General features: G+C 42.6%; 1 protein-coding gene across 1 annotated transcript in view; it reads left to right on the top strand.

The window, feature by feature from the left end:
• The first annotated feature begins 354 nt into the window (after positions 1 to 354).
• angpt4 (angiopoietin 4) overlaps positions 355 to 23,458 on the top strand; it is a 59,179-nt gene continuing 36,075 nt past the window's right edge. Inside the window, exon 1 of the mRNA XM_072684938.1 lies at positions 355 to 1,118. Coding sequence (XP_072541039.1) covers positions 807 to 1,118 — 312 coding nt within the window. The 5' untranslated portion in view covers positions 355 to 806. The remainder of the gene's footprint in view (positions 1,119 to 23,458) is intronic.

Genomic DNA, 23,458 nt, shown 5'->3' with positions numbered 1-23,458 from the left:
AAACAAACAAAAAATAATTATTTTATTCATCTTGATTAAAATTTTGAAGACTCTTTATCTTTTTATACCTTTTGGAGATCAGTTCATCTTCTACTCACTGTTACACTGTTACACTGGCAGACATGCTGACCAGGGGGGTCCAAACTTCTGAATAGTTAACAGTGAAGCTCCTGATCCTTCAGCAGAGCAGAGTGAGGAAATGCTTCAGTGAAGATCAGCGACAGAGCGTGAGCTAATAGACCTCCCTCAGCTTCTCCCCCTCACCTCTCCTCCACCCCCCACACACTCCCTCACTCCCAGATAAGAGGGCAGAACTCCCTCTCTCTGGTCAGTTCAGACGCTGCTTCGGGATAGGAAGGAAGGTCCTCCTCACATCTGTCTTGTTTTCCTTCTCCCCGAAGAGCTGCTCACTCTTTCCCTCATTCTTCTCCCTCTCTCTCCTTCTGCCTCTCTCTTGTGAGAGTGTGTGCTTGTGTGTGTCTACTGGGGGGTCAGAGCTTCAGCACAGTTCCTCACATAGCTCAGGGGCCAGAGAAAGTTTAAAGGAAACAAGACCTAGTCAGGAAAATAACCTCCTTCTCCTCCACTGTTGGGAGAGAACCACAACCAACACCAAACAACTGGAGAACAGAAGAGGAGGAACGGAAGGTGGGGGAGCAGGACAGCTGGAAAGCCTGGAGCATCTCCTCTAGCATCTGAACAGCTATGTCTGCCATCTGTGTGGCCGAGTGACTGAGAGCGAGGGCAGGTTGGCAACAGCCCTTCAGCTGCAGGTGGCCTTTTTCAGTCTGTCTGTGCTCATAGCCATGAAGCTGAGCGCTCTCAAATGGGGGTTGGCGCTCCTGCTGGCAGTGGTCAGTCCGATCTCTGCTGGAAATGGGAACAGCCAGAAGCGAGGGCCAGGTGAAAGGAGGAGGAAGGTCCACCGTGTGCAGCACGGCCAGTGCAGCTACACCTTCATCCTGCCGGAGATGGATGGCTGCAAGGGTGGGTCAGCTCGTTATGGAGGCAGCAATGTGGTCCAGAGAGATGCACCACCAGGAGAGGGCGAGTGGTCAGTGCAGAGGCTTCAGCATCTGGAGACGGCCATGGAGAACAACACCCAGTGGCTTCAGAAGGTAAGAATGACCAGGAGTTTGGAAATAGCAGGGCTAGGAAATAGAAGCAGAACCTGTCATTATGGGCCTTGTTCATCAATGTCTTGGTGCCCATTGTTCTTCTAAAGGTTCTTGAGTGTACAACCGGCTTTTTCACCACCTTGACCATCAAAGACCAGCTTAGACTATCCCAAACTAGCAACCAGTACAAACTAGTTATAAGCTGGACTTAACTGTCTGAGTACTTAATAGCGAGCTAACCCAGTACCTTGTTTCTTGGTCTGTGAACTGAAGGTATGTACCATGGCGTTATAGCTTAAGCTGCATGACATATGTGTGATTATACACTAAATGAAGTCACATCAGATGTGATTCTGATCCAAAACCATTTGGGAGTAATACGATAAAGGGCAAAGCTTCTTTCCAGTTTTCGATTTTGGTCCCAGTGGGGTCTTAATGCTCCAAACTGCAGGTGCGATTTCCCAGAATGGCTTTTACACACTCATAAAGCAACACTATGGACAATCGGCATTTCTTGCTCCTGGGCTCCCTCTACAGTCAGGAAAAGTATTTTCTGCTTTGCGGCACCCTTAAAGGACATGTCTTTCTGGATGAGCTGAGACATACAGACCTAATACAACTAATCACTAAAAGCAAAAGAAGAAGCATGTGGACTGAGGCGGTAGAGTCAAATTACAGAATTTGACGCTGGGTTGACGCAGCATTACACAGTTCTTGTAAGTATTGTCCTGCCCACTGCAGTTAGCCACAGTGATGCTGTTCTCTCTGTTTCGGTCAGTGGAGCATCAAGGTAGAAATGCTGCACAGTGTTGCTTTAATAATAGAAGTAACAAACAAACTCCTAAAGCCAGTAGATGATTCTTTGAAACACCATCACCATGTAAACCTTTCTTTGAAGTTTAAAGAAGAATCTACACAAAGTAAAATTGTTTCTTAGAACCACATACCATACGTCACTGTCCTGCAAAAAGAAACATTTATTTCCATTATTAGTGTTTTCTGTCAGAATTTCATTATGAATAGGGCTCAGAGTGGTCCAGTGGACCAAGGCCACTATGCCACTGGTTCGAATCCCGGGTCATGCTGCTTGCCATCAGCAGCCAAAGTCAGAGAGAGCACAATTGGCCTTTCTCTCCCAGGAATGGGTTAGTGGCACTTCCCTACTCTTAGTGTGATGCTGGTCAGCACAGGCATCTGTTAGCTGTTGTATCGTAGCTGGGGAGCTTTCCTCAGAGCGCACTGGCTACCTAGCGATGCTGCATCAGCAGCAGTTGGAAAAGAGGCGGCAGCTGACTTCACATGTGTTGGGGAAGACGTGCTAACATGGCTAGTGATGGGGGGGAAGTTCACAATTTGGTCTTCCAAATTGGGTAGAATTCACTAAAGTTAGAAATAAATTTATTTTAAAAATCCTGATAAATTGATCAATAGAAACGCTCTTTATTCCAAAATGACAAAATTACATCACCGCAACGTGTGCCACAATGTGGGAGTAGTATAATAATGGTCAACTTGAAATTATTGGATATAGATGGCTCTGAGGCACCACCACCATGCAACCGTTTAAAGTTTGAAGAACATAACCTGAAGGCTACAAGTGCTTGCTAGTACCATAAATCAAACCACGGACCCTGTAGTAGGAGAATTGTAGTTGAGGAATGTGTTGATGTACAGTTTTAACAGTACTAACTGTGCCTTTTTGGAAAGTCTGGGCTATGTGAGCCTAAACACATGGAAGTGGGCTGAGCAAGTGACTGTGTTGGCAAGCATGAGGCGGCGAAACAAGTGCAGGGTAAATCAATACGACAAGATGAATGAGCTGAGTGTTGTGTGAAGAATATCTAAAAACACCTCTTTGTTTAAAAGCTGCTTTGTGAGCTTTCAGAAGATTAAAGAACCTTTTTATACTTTTTCAGCTTTTGCTCACATCAAGCTGACTTTATTCAAATGGCAGTTCTGGCCAAAAATGAAGGGAATTAGCGGAGCTGTACACATCAAGGCAGCTCAATGGAACCAAGTGATGAGGACACTTTGCTGAATCAGTTGGATTGTACTTTCTGTTTGGCTATGATCAAAGAGTCTATGGTCATTTTGACGGCATAGAAATTAAACTGAGAAGCATTTGGTCCATTCAGCTGAGAAAAGTGATTTATAACCATGGAGTCCATTCAGCTGGTGAAAAGCAGCCGTCGGTGGTACTTGAAGTACTTGATATGAATTGATATGCTAAGTCATTGTGATTCAAGTAATGGATGGATGAATAGGTGTTGGTGTAGTTGTGTTGACTTGTGTGTGTCAGAGGATATTTGTGTCCAACATGCACTATATAGACAAAAGTATTGGGACACCTGCTAATTCAGTTTTTCTTTGGAAAGTGTTTATCTTGCTTTTGTTGGAGTAACTGTCTCTACTGTCCAGGGAAGAAGGCTTTCTACTAGATTTTGGAGGAGCAATGCTGTGAGTATTTGATTGCATTCATCAACAAGAGCGCTAGTCAGGATGTTGGATGATGATGATGATGATGATGATCACCATTCCATTTCATCATTCCAGAAAACACAGTTCTTTCACTGCTCCACAGCTCAATGCTGAAGGGCTTCATACCCCTCTAGCCCACATCTGGCATTAGACAGCATGGAGCCAATAGGCTCCAGTTTATTTGCTTCAGAGATGAATGTATACGTTAAAAGGGGTGTCCACATACGTTTGGACATATAGTGAAACACCCACGTGGGCATAATGGGAGAAACATTGGTTTGACCCTTCACTCATCTCTAAAGGAGGTTAATGGTGCTGGACAGTTGATGAGGTGTGATAAAGCCAGCAGTGGTTAGGGCAGCTCACATGCTTGCAATCACTGAGATTCTGATTTATGCCATTATTTATGCTGTAGAGAAGTCTCTTGATTTGTTTAGTTTGTTCCAGCCACTGAAGGCCTTTGGTTTAGCTTGTTCTCAGGTCCTTTGTGAACTAGCCCTCAAAGTGCTGACTCATGAGTTTGGTTCTTTAAGAACTTCAGCACATCTGCAATCGCCCACAGAAAGAAGCTATCAGACAGCAGGGGGTATTTAGGTAACTAAATGGAAGAAGCTTCCTTTGATGTGGCACAGATCAGCTCCTAGCTGATAGCCTACAAGATTCAGAAGCAACAAAAGACATACCACATTCTTTAGAAAGAGGGCAAGGGAGGGATAGGGGGTGGCATTGGAAGGCAAAGGGGGCCATTTGAAGTCTTTGCTTATTTTTTGTGTAATGGCCATGGACCAAAGATCTCTGGAAAAGAGCTCCTCCATCATCAAAGGGTAGCGGATTAGCATTTTCACGTCCCATTTAGAACAGCTTGAGATATGCCAAAGGCCCCAGGCCCCTTTGACTGAGACGTCTAGTGGACATAAAGAGACTGTAAGGACTTTTTGACGATGTCAGCCCACCTTTTCTCTCTAAGGCTCCACTTGGAGAAGACCAGCAAATTCCTTTCCTTTCCGTATCCATTGAACCCAGTCACTTTCTGCCACTTTAAACTTGATTTGCTTATGCTGTTCAACTGATGTGCCCATTTTTACTATTCCTGCTTCCTCTATACTGGCTTCTTGGGAGAATTTCAAGTCTATCCGGTTTGCACTTGTTCTGTGCTTTGAACAAGAACACTGCTCCACAGGGATTTGGACACTACAACTTTCTCTGCATTACAGAAACCCACCAATGGTCAGCAAATCTCACGGTTGAACAGCTGCCATTTATTCAGTCTGCCATTTAACAGTTTAAAAACAACACATGAGGCATGAGGCAGATTCAACATGGACAGCCTGCGTTGTATAAGTGGACATTGCTCAATAAGCACCCAGTAAAGATGTCTTGGGACGAGTTCTGGGAGAAACGTCTCCTTTTGTGATTGTTTCGATAAGCAGTGTTCCTCCTAATGCTCCAATGCATTTAAAGCCTCCTGAGTGAAACGTTAATGGGTTTTGTCTCCGGCCTATTGCTGGTTTCATTCCTCCACTGGGATCCGAAAGAAGGACTAATAGATCACGAGATTGGAGGAGAAGAGGTATTGGTGGAAACGGTGCTGTGAAGACCACAGAGTTTACGACGTCCCTGTGCTGTCTCTTACGGTCTTGTAAACTGCCACAGTCGTGGGGCTTCCTTCAGAGTCTGCCAAGGGCTAGGCTGTTGAGTACTGCCCTCATCAAGCCATCAAATCTGAGAAACCTATCAAAAGGTCCTGAAAGAGCGGCCCTGCCCCATGTTATTCCGAAGAACATTCAGTCCAAGCACAGAATAAAGAGCATGCTCGTGGTGGGAGAACCAAGCAATATGCCTGGGAATTCAACTCTGAACTAGAGAGGACAGAACTGTCAGAACATGTAGTGATTTTAAATGGTTTAGATGAGGACCTTTCTCTTTTTTATTAAGCAAAATGATCTTTAGATGTCCAGGTGTTTAGAAGACTAGAGTTTTGTGAACTCGAACTCTCACCCTACAGACTCAAGACTTGTCCTAGACTCGCAACCCAGAGACGCAGGACTCATCTGGGACACTCTAGAGACTCGAGACTCAATTCAGACTCACAACCCAGGGACTCATGGCTGAACCGGCCCTTAAAACCTAGAGACTCAATTCAGAGACTCAAGACGCAACCCAGAAACTCAAGATATAACTTGGATTTGCACCCTAGAGACTCAGGACTTGATTTAGACTCGCAATCCAGAAACTCAAGACTCAATTCAGATTCACAACCCAGAGAGTCAAGGCTCAACTCGAACTCGCACCCTAGAGACTCAAGACTTGACTTAGACTCGCAACTCAGGGACTCAAGGCTGAACCAGGCCTTAAAACCTAGAGACTCAAGACTCAATTCAGACTCACAACCCAGGGACTCAAGACTGAACTTGGACTTGCACTCTAGAGACTCAAGATTCATCTAGGACTAACACGATAGAGACTCAAGACTCAATTCAAACTCCCAACCCAGAAGCTCAAGACTCAATTTAGACTCACAACTCAGAGGCTTAAGACTCCAATCGGACTTGCACCTTAGAGACTCAAGACTTAATTCAGGCTCTCAACCCAGAGACTCAAGACTTAATTCAGGCTCTCAACCCAGAGACTCAAGACTTAATTCAGACTCTCAACCCAGAGACTCAAGACTTAATTCAGGCTTTCAACCCAGAGACTCAAGACTTAATTCAGGCTCTCAACCCAGAGACTCAAGACTTAATTCAGGCTCTCAACCCAGAGACTCAAGACTTAAATCGGACTTGCACCTTAGAGACTCAAGACTTAATTCAGACTCTCAACCCAGAGACTCAAGACTTAAGAATTAAGACAACTCCGAGACTTAAGACTTAAATCGGACTTGCACCTTAGAGACTCAAGACTTAATTCAGACTCTCAACCCAGAGACTCAAGACTTAAGAATTAAGACAACTCCGAGACTTAAGACCTAAATCGGACTTGCACCTTAGAGACTAAAGACTTAGAATGTGAGAATGTGAGAAGTAGTGAGAAAATAGTGAGAATGTTCTTCAGACTCTTTGAACTCCAACTGAAGCAGATCTGAAGCAGAGTCTCTGTCACTGTAAGAGCTTTAATAGAGATAGTGAACTCAACAGGACAGATGGATTAGGTGTGTGTGTGGTTTGGTTGGGGGTGCGTCTGCAGTATGGGGTCTCTCCCTGTGTGTGTGTGTGTGTGTGTGTGTGTATATATGTACACACACTTGCTGTGGCCCTCATCACAGCAGCCGGCTTTAGTTTGTTAAACAAACATTTTCCTCGTGTTTATCATTCTTGAGAAAGTGTCTTTGAGAACATAGAGGCTGGTGGGCTTTGCACCGGGGGACTTGGATGTTTCCTAGGTCTAGTTGGCTGCTCCCTAACATCAGTCAGCATTAAGAGAGTCCAATCTCAGCCAGAACTCCTCCACACTGATAACACTCACTCTTCCATACTGATGAATTTAAACAGCCTCTTGGCTCTGGTTCAGTTGAAAGCACTCCCAGCGAAGGTCAGTAAGGTTAACTGAAGTCTTAATTCCACAGTGGAACTCCGCTGCAGCTGTGCAGACCATAACTTAATAATTATGGAAAGAATGAAATGCTGTACCTGATGAATACTGATGTAAGATTCAACCACCTTTAGAAATGCTTAAAATGCTAATAATATAACTTTATAATAAATATTAATGATATTAGAGCTTCATGCACAATATTAATGTTATTAGAGCTTCCTACTGGATATTAATGCTATTAGAGCTTCATACTGGATATTAATGCTATTAGAGCTTCATTCTGGATATTAATATTTTTTGAGCTTCATACTGGATATTAATATTTTTTGAGCTTCATACTGGATATGAATGATATTAAAGCTTCATACTGGATATTAATGATATTAAAGCTTTATTCTGGATATTAATATTATTAGAGCTTCATACTGGATATTAATGATATTAGAGCTTCATACTGGATATTAATGTTATTAGAACTTCATACTGGATATTAATGATATTAAAGCTTCATTCTGAATATTAATGTTATTAGAGCTTCATTCTGGATATTAATGTTATTAGAGCTTCATTCTGGATATTAATGTTATTAGAGCTTCATACTGGATAATAATATTTTTTGAGCTTCATACTGGATATTAATGTTAATAGAACTTCATACTGGATATTAATGTTATTAGAGCTTCATACTGGATATTAATGTTATTAGAACTTCATACTGGATATTAATGTTATTAGAGCTTCATATGGAATGTTAATGTTATTGTCCATAGAGCTTCCATCTAAAATGCTGCCAAATTTGGCGGAAAAGGAAAGGAGATACTTCAAATGTCTTAAAATATATTTACAGAACTTCAACTTCTCCATATGCTCATCTTGTCTTACTTTTCAGGATTGATTTCAGAGGTAGTGACTTTTAAAGAAATGATTGTCTGTGACGTTCTTGTCTTTCGGCAGATTTTCTTATCAGCTATCCATGTTAGCTATCCAGTTTTTACCCTTGAAGTTTATCCAGCAGTATCCCGTTATCCCACTCTACATTTTCGAACTTGTTTTAGAAAGGCATTCCAGACTCGAGACTCATGAGGTCAGGAGTTTGACTCCCAGCTGACATTCACTGCCCTCTTGCCCTCACTTAATCTCAAATTACTGAAGGTCAGATCCTGTAGCTGGTTAATGAGATGTGCTGTTATGTGATGAAATCTCTCTTCTGTTGAAGTGGTGAAGGTTAGAATATAGACGTGATTTGAGTGAAACTTTGCTAAATCTTCTGTACTGAGAGCCTCAACCAGGACGTTTTGTTTTTTTCCATGTAGTTTAAACTGAATCAAATTGCACTCTTAAGGTTCCCTGGTTTGTAGGTTTGTTTTATTTGACTGGTGTAGAAGCGTTGCATGATATAGAGATTTGTTAAACTTTAAGAAAGCCAGTAGCGCATTTAATTTACCATAAAAAATGGAATCTAGATATCTAGATATCATTTTCTGTTGGATATCTGAACTTCATGGCACTTGTGACGACTCTGCCAACATTGATTTGAAATGTTTGAATGTTGGTGTGTTTGAGAGGTAACTTTAGAGCCTAATCTGGAGTTTGTCTCAGTGGCGCTCAGGGACATTTTGTAAATAAGGCTTAAGTGAGCATGGGCTTTATATGCTGAGTGGTGCAGAAGGCTAATTCCGGTCTCAGGGTTTGTTTTTTGTCACTGACAAAAGCCCAGAGTCATCAGAATCTGAAGCATCCTCCGCTGCAGGGTTAACGACCGAGGCTGCTTTGGGAATCAATAAAATCTTTGCTTTATTAGTTCTACATTTCTTTGGTTTTATCCTTATTTTCTAAAAGCCATGTTCAGTTCAGTTTAGGTTCATTTATCCTGGACAAAGCTAGAATATAAATAAGACCACTGTGGTGAAAATTAAGGGTACCCATCAGACATGACCTCAAACATCTGGCCAGTTTCCATAAAGTGCCAAATCTGGACCAGTAGCTCTGCAGGCTCTGTTTTCTTAGTCTTGCTCAAATTAGAGAGATTAATGAGTTTAGGTCCAACCTTGAGGTTCATTATTAGCCCTTATTGGGCAAAGCGGTTGAAACTGAGTTAATGAGACACTTTTTTTTGAGAGCTTTTAGACCCTTCATCATGCTCAGTGTAACACAACCACTACAGTACAGTAATCAGCGTGTTGGTTCTCTTTGGCTTAAAAATGCATGAAAAACTGCTCAAAATTATTAATTGTTATCATTGAATAAACTCAGTAGAAAGAAGGAGAGGCTGAGGCTTACAGTAAGCCTGTGCTCATCCAGCTTTTAAATACAGCCAGTACTTGAAACACATGGAGGCAAGAATTCTCAGGCCCTCCAAGTCCCTAATAGAGAATCCATTAGTCTTGAAAACATTGCTCAAGTTCGAGACCATCTGCTGCAGTGTGTTAATATTCCAGTAATGTTTCATCAGTTTTTTTTCCTCAGAACTTATGAATGTCAAAGACCTCAAATACTACTCTTTTGACTACAGCCAGAGGAAAGGCCTGAGATCCTCTAGAAATGCCTGCCAGAAGCCTGAACGCCACATTGCACAATTGCAATAAGCCCTTTTATGAAATTAAAATGAATGGTTTTTACAAGCAACATGGATGGGAATGTTGTTTGGGAGGACACCTTCAAATCCCTGTCAAACACAGCAAATGTGCTCCCTAGCTTCTGCAACAGCACATTGATTATCATCACCAGAGCTGCTGATGATGAGTTTTCCATTGCAAATGTTTGGGAAGTCCAGCTGAAAAGACCTGTGACTCCCATCAGCGTGAGCCGGCTCATTTGTTAAGCACGGTTCCTGCAAAGAAAATGGAAATATAAAGTGTTTAATGGCTAAACACACCATTACGTCCAGCGGGAGAGGGACTGCTGAAACCATTACCTGACAGGGCTGATGCATAACCCAGTGTCAGAGAAGAAAGGACACATGACTACATTTTTGTCTGGGGAGCTTCTGTAGCTGGTAAAAAATAGGCATTTGAATTTTCATCCCGATTGACCTGCTGACCTGTAGCCGCAACCGGCTGCACTTCCAAGAGCAGATGCTGGAGCTAAGCAACCATGAGTTATCCTGTGTTCATGATCAGAGTGAGGGACGTTTGGGACGTTTTTGACTTCCAAGTCTGAAAAACTCATTTGAATGGTCATCAACCTCCCACTCAAAGTGTTTCTCAATTCCATGGTATGACTTCAACATGATGGTGCCCACAGAATCATTCAGAAACCATTCTTAAAATAAATGTCTTCCTTAAACCCAAAAAAGTGGGTGGGACCTCCATGAGCATCAATTGGGCAGACTTGGGCAGCCATAACTCTGTTGCTAGTTGACCGGTGGTCCTTCCTTGGAGCACTTTTGGTAGGTGGTACTGACCACTGCATACCGGGAACATCCCACAAGACCTGCTTGCTGATGTTCTGGAGATGTTCTGACCCAGTCTGACTTGTCTAGAACATCACAGTCTGGTTCTTGTCAGAATGTCTCAGATTCCTCAGATTGTCCATTTTTCACCTTCATCATCTTTAAGAACTGACCGTTGACTTGCTGCCTGATATATCCAGTCCTTCACAGAAACCACTGGAACCTGGTAATCAATGTTTTTCACTTCACCTGTCGGTGGTTAAAACGTTTAACAACCTATTAGTATATAATGTGCATCTTCTCCATGATGGGACACAGACAGTTGGGAAATTCCCAGTTCCCAGTTTTCCTGAACGCTGCATTATTTCTGAGCCTGACAGCCTCCATTTGTGTCAGGAAAGGTCCAAATCTGTTGTGCTGTTGGGGCCAAGGGCAATTGCCTGGGTCAGGTTTTATTATGAGCCTGACATTTCAGAGAAGAAAGCCAGACACCACAATACAACATTTTATCAGCAATATTCCTCCATTACTTTAGTTATTAATGAAGCTGGGCTTGATAGTCAGCCGGCTGCTTATTACTGAACGTCTCGCAGGGACTTACATTCATACATTCACATTATCCTACTTACATGCTGATTAGTGCACATTTAGTTTAATTCATTAAATGCTTATCTACGAATGCTATTTTAATAGCAAACCATTTCTGATTGTAGAACAGAAGGTTTTAGGCAGGATAACAAAAACTTCTTATTAAATTGTCTAATAAAATTTAAATAACTGGTCTGTAGTTAAGATTAATACGGTCAAGAAAATTCTGTTTATTAAAGCCAAGTAAAAAACACTGGCTATGGCTATGTCTGATCTAGTATAGTTATATATCAGGACTGTACACATCATTGTTCAACATTTTAGATTTAGTATTTTCAATAATATATAAATATTTGTTCATAAAAAACAGTTTGGTTCCACATGTATTAAATAATTCCTGCACATCTTCACAGGTTTAGCATAATTAGTAATATTTTATATGTTTCCAGAATGATACAGGCACCTGTAGATGGTTCTGAAATCTGTAGAGCATCAAGAAGATCTCTGAATTCAGCCGAATTCAGCTGTGGTGCGAACCGAACCCTGACTTCTGTGTCATCTGTCTTGTGGTATATATTAGTTTATCCAACAAGTGATTCCAAACACACAAAACCATGTATCTCCAAAACAGCACATTTACAGGAGAAGGAAAAAAAATCTTAATTTTCAATAGAAGTCAATGTAAAAATCATGTTTTTATTCAAAGGCATTTTGGAACATTTCTATTGGTCCATTCATCATGAAATTTGGACACAAGCCACAGAAGAACTACCAGTATGTGAAAAAGTACAAAAATGGAGATACCAAATGTTAACGCACTGTCCCCTGTTGTCAAACCTGCCAATCAAGCGGGCATTTTCTTTCAAATGTATGGACATTTAATGTAGTTAAATACAGCATGCAGAAGATGATGGATCTCACATAGCTTCCTGTCTTCTCTCTGGACTCTGTTGGTCAGCAGTGGTACTTATGAGCATTGGCCTCCAGCTTGTTTGTTTACATTAGCCCAAAGAGAGGAATCTCAACTGGTGTAGCACAGCTGTACTCTCCCTCCTCTGCAGGGTCAGCAGTCGACCCCTGATTGGTTGCAGCGAGATCTGAATTGCTAAGTAAACACGGTAGACGTCCAGAGGAGCAGCGTGTTTGATAATTATAATTAATGCTGGAGTCTGGCTCAATCAAATATAGTCTTAACCCCCCCACCTCTGCACAATTAGAGCCCTGAAAAAGAGGCTCTGAGAAAATAATTAAATTGGTTCTTTGGAGAGGCGTTCGCATTGTGCTGAGTTTGCTCCTCTGCAGTGTTTTGCAATGCTCTCCTGAGTGAGTGTGTGTGTGTGTGTGTGTGTTGATACCGGCGTTTGCTCGTTTGTACACCGGCATCCTTCTCGCTGAAAGGACGTCTGTAAACTGACACAAACCAAACGCGAGAGTGAGAGCTCCTAACTCCACCAGATTAGTCATGCTGACATGAAGTTGATGCAACCGTGGGTTACTGGTTACAACTGGTGCGGCAAGAGCATGTGGACCTCCCCGAAGGACGCCGACGTACAGCACATCACGCGATAAGGAGGCTAGTTGTTATATTTGATGGATTACTGTGTGGAGTAATGAATAACTTGACATGAAATTAAGACTGGGTTTAGCCTCAAGGCCCCAAAACACGTACGAAACACATTTTTCAGAGACAGTTATAATGCCTGCGGAGGTAACACAGCCCTCTGATGTATACACACAGACAACTGTGAGCCATCGCAGACTATTAATGTATATGTCAGTCATCCTCAGATTTCACACACAGATCGTGAGAGTCAGGCGTTTGGCCTGTGTTTAACACGTAGAGGAGAAATCTCAGACACCGAGAACCAAAACACCGGGGAACGAAGGGGGTGAAGAAAGACCTGGAGCATCTACAGCACTTTCATCCAACAAGTTGGTCATGGTACATGTCATTAGTTTAGTCTGTATGCACTTCCATAATGGTTCTTGACATGGATGCGTCATGGTCCAACCACGATGGTTCTAGGAAAGATAATTAACCATTTTTATATAATAAAATGTATTATATTTCAATGAAGGTGCACGTATTTGTCACTGCACAGCGAAATCTGTCCTACCCATCTGTGGTAGTGAACACACACACACACAAGTAAACTAGGGGCAGTGAGTACACACACATCCAGAGCAGTGGGCAGCCAACTCCAGCACCGGGGAGCAGAGAGGGTAAAGGGCCTTGCTCAATTGCCCAACAGTGGCAGCTTGCTCAGCCCAGGTATCGAACCCACAACCTTGTTATTGATAGCCCCTTAACTCTGAGCCACCATAATTTTCTTCCCAATTTAAATCACCTTGGTGTGTAATAAGCCTTGGAGAGTTAAGGGGTTAAATAAAGCCAGCTCTGAGAGAATGGCATACTAACAGCCACTGAAGGGTTTGGTTAAACTAACCCTTGAAGACTAAGGCGTCATTATTCGTGCTGATTATTCGTCCTGACATTGAACCACTCATCAGAGACACTCGAACTGGTGAGTACGATTCGCGAGATCTTTCCCAGTTCCCATTTAATCCCATATTTTCTCTTTTTTCTTTTTTTTTTGTCCTGTTCACAACCATCTCTTGGCAGCTTGACGCTCATTTGATGCTGTTATCTCTAACATGTACTGACAGCCAGCACCCCACACGTCCTCTACCTCCACTGACATTACGTTAGCGCTGTTCTACCACACCGAGATCTAAAAATAAGATAGAATTGTTATTTATATGAGGTGAGTGTCTTGTATAAGGTTCTGACGGATAACTTCCCTGCCCACAAATCCCTACGGTGGATCGTATTATCACTTCAACCCTCCACGTTTACATTGGACATGACAGACAATCATATACGCAGTGTCTTTCAGCAAACATCTGGATTTTGCTCTCCGTTTTTATGTCCCTGCACGAATCCTTGTGCATGTTCTTTGAAGCCACCCAAACTCTAAGGAGCGTCGCAGATGACAAAACCACTGGCGAAGACAGCCCAAGCTGAATGGGCCATATAATCATGCGTTTTGGCCCGCCACTGTAACGTCTCCTTGGCTCATTAACGAATTCTGGTCCAAAGAGGGGAAACTGTGTCCAGTGGTGGATACACAGGGGAGGCCGTCTCTTTTCCGCTCCAGAAACCAGTGGATGAAACCTAGAGGCTCTGCATATGGCCTCAAAGTGATGACACTGCTTTTCGAGGCTCTGTAGAGAGCTATGCCGTGTCTTTAGCACATAGCCAACAAGACGTATCGTATTTCTTGAGTCGTCAAACGGTGCTGTCTGATGAAAAGGCGATGGCAGAATTTCCTTTTTCTTTTCTTTCTTTTTTTTTTTTTTTTTGCAGTATCATTCCTCCAAAGGCCTCGGCAGCAGGGTGGCTGTTGGTAGTCATGGAGACAGAATTGGTAATGTGATGTCCTCTGAAGAAAGGGAAGTTATTTTCAGGGGGTTTCATATGAGGGTGGGCACTCTGGCACTCTGTGTACTCTGATACAGGGTTTGTGTATGTGAGTGAGAAGGAGTGTATACACACTTCTCCAGGGTGTGGATTTTTTGTAAACTCATTCGAGGAGATGTTTGTAGCCCAGTAGACTGTTGGTGTTCCAGGCCATACACAGACACACACATACACACACATGCATACATGCCCACACACACACACTCACTGATTACCCTAAGCCTCCCTCCAGTGCCTCATATTAGGCAGTGAGCTTCAGCCAAAGAGCTGTAGAACATCTCCTTTTACGATGTGTAAAACTGTCTTTCACTAGTGGGACTGACACAGCTTTATTAGCTTATAACTCCGTTTCACTTGCAGCGCATGATCTTCAGCCTCCTACAGCTTACTCTGCATTCACATTATCAGGCGATAAAGTAGAGACGATGTGGACACTAGTAAAAACATCAAATCTTTTTATTTGTTCCCATTCCCAACAGCTTTAGCCATTTCATTAGTACCACCTCCCTAATATTCAGTTCCATTACAAGAGGTCTGTCCATTTGAGGCATGGACTTCACAAGACCTCTGAAGGTGTCCTGTGGTCTCTGGCATTAAGACTAATGTAAGCAGCAGATCCTTTAAGTCCTATAAGTTCGACACCAGTTTGCCTTGGGCGCACCTGGAACACCCCAAAAGACCTGCTTGCTGATGTTCTGGAAATGTTCTGACCCAGTCATTGTCTAGAACATTACAGTTTGGTTCTTCTTGTCAAAGTGTCTCAGATTCTTACGCTTGTCCATTTTTCCTGCTTCATCACCTTCAAGAATTGACTGACTAATAGATCCTCCCTTAACAGTAGATAGCATTGTAGATAAGTATAATCAATGCTTTTACCTCACCTGTGGAACTAATGTTATGGCTTATTGAGGTGTTCAATCTTAAAATCTCATAATGCATATTTCAGACATCTAGTAGAAGTAGTGGAGTAGATGTAGACGTAGGTAGATTTTCTTGTCAGAAGTTGGATGCTGTACACAGCTATGTACACCAACACAAGCAGCCTAAAACCCATCCAGCCCAAAAAGACCAACCTGGTCTGCAGACGCATTACAAAAAAGGCTTTGTGTACCTAAAGGGACCGTAGGGACTTGTCGCCTCTTAGTGTGAATGTTACATGTTACTCAGCTGAAAAAAATCCTGTAGCAAAGACCATTAAAGTCCACTTCAAGTGGACTGATGAAGTCATAATAGAACTCTTAGGCCTTAATCAGCAACGGTATGGAGAAGAAAGGAACGGTGGTTCATGAAAAGTACACCATGCTAATTGTGTACTTTGTCTTGTGTCTAAGGAAAGAATTGTGTTTCCCCCAGTGGCACTGGCAATATTGCACGAGTGAATTCTGCAAAACACCAGCAAATCCTGGATGCAACTGTCAAACCATCTTTAAAAAGCGCTGAAGCTGAAAAGCTATAAGGATAATGGGCCAAGACGTACCTCTAAACAGTTCCCTAAACCAAACATCTCAGGACATATGTGGATGGACCCTAAACAAGCTGTGCAGCGAGATGACCCAAGAATATCCCAGAACATTTAGAAGAACAAAACAAACAAACAAATGGGCTAGAGGGGTTTTAAGGAGCTGAGTTCCTACAATCTGTCTCAGTTGATTGTAGCTGGTGTAGCATAGTGGACATCACCACCTCAGGCTGGTCAAGCTCACCACTCTACACCAATAAGAGTTCTTGGGCAAGACTCCTAACTCCACAGTCTCCTACCTGTGTATCATCATTCACATAACGTAAGAGCTCTTACATGTCCAAATGTTTGTGGACACCCCTTCTAACGAATGCATTCAATGCTGGGGGGCTTTATACTCCTCTAGCCCACACCTGGCATTAGGCAGCATGGTGCCAATAGCTTCATGTTTATCTGCTGCAGAGGGTCCTATTCTATTGGCAGTTCTTTTTCTACAGGAACTAGATAAAGCTGCGGGTGGGCATTTGCACATCTGTGTCAGCAATGGGTGCAGCTACAAACAAAGCAGCTTTTGAGCTGTGGAGCAGTGGAAGACCTGTGTTCTTGGGATGTTTTGGGATGAGTTGGGAAGTTGAGGGTCGTGATCATCCAACATCCTGACCTTACTAATGCTCTTGCTACTGAATGCAATCAAATTCTCACAGCAATGCTCCTTCTCCAAAATCTGGTAGAAAGTCTTCTTCTCTGGACAGTGGAGAAAGTTACTCCAACAGAAGCAGGATCAACTCTTTTAATATCCTTGATTTCAGAAGAAACGAAATGAATGAGCAGGTGTCCCAATAGTTTTGTTAAGATGGATGGTTAGCTTCTTCTCAATCAGGTTAAGCTGTTTAACATAGAAGGATTTCAGTTCAGCAGCTGAAGCCCCAACTCCCCAACTGTGTTCTGATAAGAGATGCCTGTCTTCACTGCAGTGTTTCTGGTGGGGAGGAACATCAGCTCCACACTTCAAACACAGAAACAGGTCGTCCGTCGAAAGCAATGCTCTGCAGCTGGTGGAGTGTAGAGACTCCTCTTCACTTAGTGTTTTGTTGGTGCTGGAATTATAGTGTGTTAATAATTCCTTTTTCTCCAGAGATTCATAATGTGTTGCTCATTACCCTTCGCTTCGTCTTTACTAGCAGTTTCTTGGCCTTTGCTTGGTTATAGGAGCGTGAGATGGACTAATAATTACAGAGTGTGTTCACCAGCTGCCAGCTCTGAGGTTTCAGTTTGCACAGTAAGGCGCACACTAAACGCTGAAGGCCTCCATGCCCAAACACTTCAACTGACCCAGAAGCACAAGAACGGTCGGCTCCAGTCTGCTCAGAAACCCACAAAATTGGACCTTTTTAGGCCTCTGGATCAGCAGTATTTACGTCTGCAGGAAGAAGAATGAAGCCTATGCTGAAAAGAACACCTTGACTACAGTGAAGCATGGTGGTGGCTCGCAGATGCTTTGAGGCTTTGCTTCCTCTGGCTCTGGAAACATGTCTTCTGTATGGACATGATGGACTCAATCAGGGCTCAGGAAATTCTAGGAGAAAACATCATGCACATGAGGACAGTGATTCCAAACACACCTCAAAGTCCACCAAGGCTTGGTTTCAGAAGAAGTCCTGGAAGATTCTGGAGTGGTCATCACAGTCATCTGACTTGAACCCCATAAAAAATCTTTGGTGGGATGTGAAGAAGGCGGCTGCAGCAGCAAATTCGAATATCAGTGAAGTGGAGGACACTGCCCATGAGGTCTGGGCTGAGATTCCTCAGGAACACTGCTGCCAGAAGCTGGAGTCTGGCTGTGCATCACGTTTGCAGCAGGTCAGAACCGCAGAAGGGTTCTACTAAGTACTGAAGACGCTGGTGATGAAGGGTTGAGTAATAAAAGTAATACACTGCAGTCGTCATTAAGAGTAGTAATGTGCTGAATGGTTCTGTTAGTTGTGTTAGATATTTAAATTGAGCTCGTTTGATTGGTTTATTATAAACAGCTGGAAGTTTGTTCTTTTGCTAATAAACCTAATTTGCTGTGGGGGTGAATACTTTTGATTGCAGTCGTATATTATCCTTTATAAGTGCCATAAAGAACTCTAAAGCATTTCCTAACTTGTCAGCAGGAGCCTATGACAATAAACCCAGTGACTCAAAGCACCCATACTTATCCCCCTCTCAGCCCCCCATCAGCACAGCCCTGTAAAAGCACTAATTCCCATCCCCAAAAGATTCAGACAAACCCAAGCTCTTTCTAAAGAACTGTGTAATGAAATATAATGTTGCTTTCCCATGCTCCTCTCTGCCTCTGTTCTTCTCTGTTTAATTGGTCCTTGGCTGTGTGATGGACACATGGAGAGATGGAAGGCTATTTCACCATGAATCAGAGACAGTGGGCAAAAAGGAAAGCTGAGCGAACAGACAAATACTGTGGGCTGTGAAGGGAGGAATGGGGGGGGGGGTGACTTGAAAAGAGAGCGTGGGCTTTGGCGACAGGGGTTGGTTGTTGATTTTGCCCATCTGGTCTTGATTTGAGGAGCGAATGAGTGTGATGTTTGCTGCCAGGATTGGCGGGAGTTTACACCCCCCTACAACCTCCTTAACTCAAGTGGAATGTGTTCAGAGAGCTCAGCTTAGCCTCATGTCTTTAGCCTCATACCTTATTTAGAAGGAGCAGGTAATGTGGTGAAGACCTATGCTACACTATATGGACAAAAATATTGAGACACCTGCTAATTTATTGTTTCTTTCAAAATCAAGGGTATTAAAAAAGCTGCTTCTGTTGGAGTAACTGTCTTTAACTGTCTCTACTGTCCAGAGAAGAAGACTGTCTACTAGAGTTTGGAGCAGGAACATTGCTGTAAGGATTTGATAGCATTGAGTGACAGGCGTTTTAGTTTGGCCCAACTCATCCCAAAAGGACAAGAGAACAGTTCCACTCCTCCACAGCTCAATGCTGGTGGGCTTATAGATTGGCACCAATAGATTCATGATGATCTGCTCCAGAGAGTCCTATTCTATTGGCAGTACTTCTCTACAGGGGCTAGACAAGCTGTGTGTCAGCAATGGATGCAACTTAAAGTAGCTAAATGCATTCATTAGAAGGGGTGTCCACAAACATTAGGGAATATAGTGTGTCTCTGTACTCGACGTGACAGAGGCTCAGGGTCAGCTCCATGGCATTTACAGAGGTTCTCAAATTCACAACTAAGGAAAGAATTGTTTGAACTAGGAATAGTCTCCAGAGATATCACACATCTGGGATTCTCCAAGTGTCTCCTGAGAATCACACAGGTTTATTTAACCCCTGGAGGTCGCAGCTCTGGGTGATGATAAGAAAAGCATGCTGAAGTTTGATATGAATCAGTTCTGACTCAAAGATTACTGAAGAAGGTTTGTCATTTCTTGACATTGAGAAAAAAAACAAAACAAAAAGAAGACCAAAAGACAAAAAGATCTGTGGGTTCGGCACAACATACTATTTTCAGCTGTATCCTGCTGTTGGTACAAAACCTTGTATTTCCCAAATACAGATGGCTCAAGGTTGCTTCAATATACAGTATACCAATATTGCCAATAGAATAGGACTTTCTGGAGCAGACAAACATGAATATATTGGGCTAGTGCAAGGGCTAGAGGGGTATAAAGCCCCCCAGCATTGAGCTGTGGAGCAGTGGAAGAACTGTGCTCTCTGGAATGATGGTGGTGGAGCTCCATCCAGTACTTTTGGATGGGATGAGTTGAGGAGTTGGGGACTGAAGTGTAGTGATGATCATCCACCATCCTGACCTCATGTAGTAACACTATGTAGTAAGTTAAGAGTTACATTTACTTACTGTATGTTGGAAATACAAGGTTTTGTTGGGATGACAATGATATGTAATTATGTAATTACATTTGAATGGTTACCCAAATGACCACTTTACCGCTACTCATCCATGTACTTATCTAATCAGCCGGTGATGTGGCAGCAGTGGAATGCATAACATCATGCAAATACGGCTCAGAATGTTTAGCTCATGTTCACATCAAGCATCAGAATTGAGGAAAAATATAAGCGTGGGGAGACCGTTGGTATCAGGTGGGCTGATTTGAGTATTTTTAGAACTGCTGATCTGCTGGGATTTTCAGCACTCCAACAGTCTCTGGAGTTACTGAGAATAATGGTGTAATAAAGAAAACATCCAGTGAGTGGCAGTTCTGTCATGTTATGAATATTTTACTATTATGATGTATAGTAATTCGGGGAACATGTAGACACTGTGGTTAAAACTGTGGTCAGTTTTTGTAGATCATGGTATTCACCACTGCGATATTCTGCTGCCCCGTTAATCAAATATTATTGCATACCCCTAACAACTCTATAAGACATCAGTCAAGAGGCAAAAATGTTTTTCTTGGCAAATGCAATTTCTACATTGAATCTAGAACCTTAGAACACCACTAAGAACTCTGCAGTTTTCCATGACTGAGTGTCTCCACTGTCTGTACCCTTCAGACTGTCCGTTTGAATTTCTTTTACATGATGTCACAAGTTTGGCTGGTTGCATTTTGGGAACAGTGGAGGTGGACGGCTCCTGAAGTAGAAAAATTAGACGATAAAAATGAATCGAGCCTCATATAGCGGAGTCTATTCATACCTCTTCTGGGACATATTTCCCCCACCTACTGGTTTATAAAACTGGCTCTCCCCCAGTGTGATGTTCAAATGTGAATCTCTTCTCCCGACCAGAAAACAAAGGGAAAACAGGTTATTTATAACCAGCATTCTGTTCTGCAGGGTGTGTAAGAATAATGTTTATGGAAGAAATGTTTTTGTAGAGTGAACTGTCTGAGAGAGATGTGGAAACATCACCACACTTCTCCAAGTTCAACATGTATTTTCAGTAATAAAACAGAGGCTGCTGGTTGACATCATGTAAAAAACACTCAACCATTCCACTGAGATACTGAAATGGTAACGCTGGTGCCCAGTGTTTTTAGAAAATGGTACAAATGTAGAAAACTGCCCCTAATAGAGAACGGCTGCAATCAAAAGTGTTTACCCACTTTTCAAATTTAACTAGAGAGTGCAGATCCTTCAGAAACTGCAAGTGTGGTTACAGCTCAGCAGTATTTCTGAGAGATGGGTGTTTTTTGCTATGGTATAGCTGTTGATTGCAATGGTGTAGCAGGTGGTTGCTGCAAGGTGGTTGCTAAGGTATTGCTATGGTATAGCTGTTGGTTTCAAAGGTGTTGCGAGATGGTTGCAGCGGGGTGGTTGCTAAGGTATTGCTATGGTATAGCTGTTGGTTGCAAAGGTGTTGCAAGGTAGTTGCTGCGGGGTGGTTGCTAAGGTATTGCTATGTATAGCTGTTGGTTTCAAAGGTGTTGCAAGGTAGTTGCTGCAAGGTGGCTGCTAATGTATTGCTATGGTATAGCTGTTGGTTGCAAAGGTGTTGTGAGGTGGTTGCAGTGAGGTGGTTGCAGCAAGGTGGTTGCTAAGGTATTGCTATGGTATAGCTGTTGATTGCAAAGGTGTTGCAAGGTAGTTGCTGCGAGGTGGCTGCTAAGGTATTGCTATGGTATAGCTGTTGGTTGCAAAGGTGTTGCAAGGTAGTTGCTGCGAGGTGGTTGCTAAGGTATTGCTATGTATAGCTGTTGGTTTCAAAGGTGTTGCAAGGTAGTTGCTGCAAGGTGGCTGCTAATGTATTGCTATGGTATAGCTGTTGGTTGCAAAGGTGTTGTGAGGTGGTTGCAGTGAGGTGGTTGCAGCAAGGTGGTTGCTAAGGTATTGCTATGGTATAGCTGTTGATTGCAAAGGTGTTGCAAGGTAGTTGCTGCGAGGTGGCTGCTAAGGTATTGCTATGGTATAGCTGTTGGTTGCAAAGGTGTTGTGAGGTGGTTGCAGTGAGGTGGTTGCAGCAAGGTGGTTGTTAAGGTATTGCTATGGTATAGCTGTTGGTTGCAAAGGTGTTGTAAGGTAGTTGCTGCGAGGTGGTTTCTAAGGTAATGCTATTTTATAGCTGTTGGTTGCAAAGGTCTTGCAAAGTGGTTGCTGAGGTATTGCTATAGTATACCTGTTGGTTGCAAAAGTGTTGCAAGGTGGTTGATAAGGTGTTGCTATGATACAGCTGTGTGGTAAAATGTGGGGTGCCAAAACTGTTGCCCAAAAGATGGTTGGTCCCAAATCTCATCCAGTACATTTGGCTAATAGAGCTGTGTCCACAATCCTTTGGCTAAATTGTGACATGCCAAATCTTTTGCCCAGAAGATGCTTGGTCCAAAAGCTCCTCCATGCACAGACAGTACTGGAAAGCTATGGAGAGAAAGCTTGCTCCACACAATCTCTCAGCTGGTGTGTGGGAGAACTGCCCATCGTCTTTCTGAACATTCATTCCTGTGAGGAAAATGTGTTTGATAATTCTATAAGAACCATATAACCAAAAAGCATAAAGCATAAAACTTAACTTTACAATTGGGCCAAACTTGGTGACTATAACTCAAAAAATGGGACCAGCAGAGGACTTTCCATTTTTGGGTTACATGTTAACGGACACATTTCAATGCATTCCTGTGGGAGTGTTTTGGCCACAATGTTTTTGTTTTTTACTTTTCTTCACAAATGCTATTTCAGTTACCAAAAAGCTTCATGCAAGCACCTTATTCAAGATCAGAACTCACATGTCAGAGTTGTAATGGTGTTGATATCTTGAGAACTGTGGGGGCAAGAAACAGGTGGAATTATAACACAATAGAAATGAAGAAGAAAAAGAGGGTGGTTTCCTGCATTGAATAACTGCCTGCATGTATTTACTGTTTACTTTGATCTTTCTTCATCTCAGACGGTCTATTTCTCTTCATTACTGAGTTATCACTACCTCATTGCGTCATTGAACTCTTTTGCACATAGTTTCTGCACATTGCATTTTTGCACAATTACTTATTTATTTAAAGTAGATGCTAGAGTACTTCACCTACCTGTGCTGCACTCTACTGTGTATTGGCTGATCTTCCACAATATCATAGTATGCACATTCTATTTGCACTATAATCTCAATCAAAGCTCAGCCTGTCTGATTTTTTTATTTATTGTATCCTGCCTACACACTGTCTCATCTGCACTGTCTGCATTGTGTTGTAATGTCTGTCTGCACTTGTTCCGTGTTACACTTGTAGTCCATGATCCTGGAGGAGCGTTATTTGGTTTCACTGTGTACTCTGTATATAGTTGAAATTAAAATAAAGCCTCTTGACTTGACTTTATTAACACTTTAATAAAACAGCAGAAAGGCTCTTATCAGCATTAGTTAAAGAGCTCCAAACGTGAAGATCAGCACTGCTGAAGATGTGAAGCTCAGCAATATCACTCAGAGCTCAGACTGTGAGAATAGTTTCTTCAT

This window comes from Salminus brasiliensis, chromosome 7 (assembly GCF_030463535.1).
Source record: "Salminus brasiliensis chromosome 7, fSalBra1.hap2, whole genome shotgun sequence".
Taxonomy (NCBI): Eukaryota; Metazoa; Chordata; class Actinopteri; order Characiformes; family Bryconidae; genus Salminus; species Salminus brasiliensis.
Note: the sequence above shows the minus strand (reverse complement) of the source record. Positions and strands in the feature narration are given on the sequence as shown.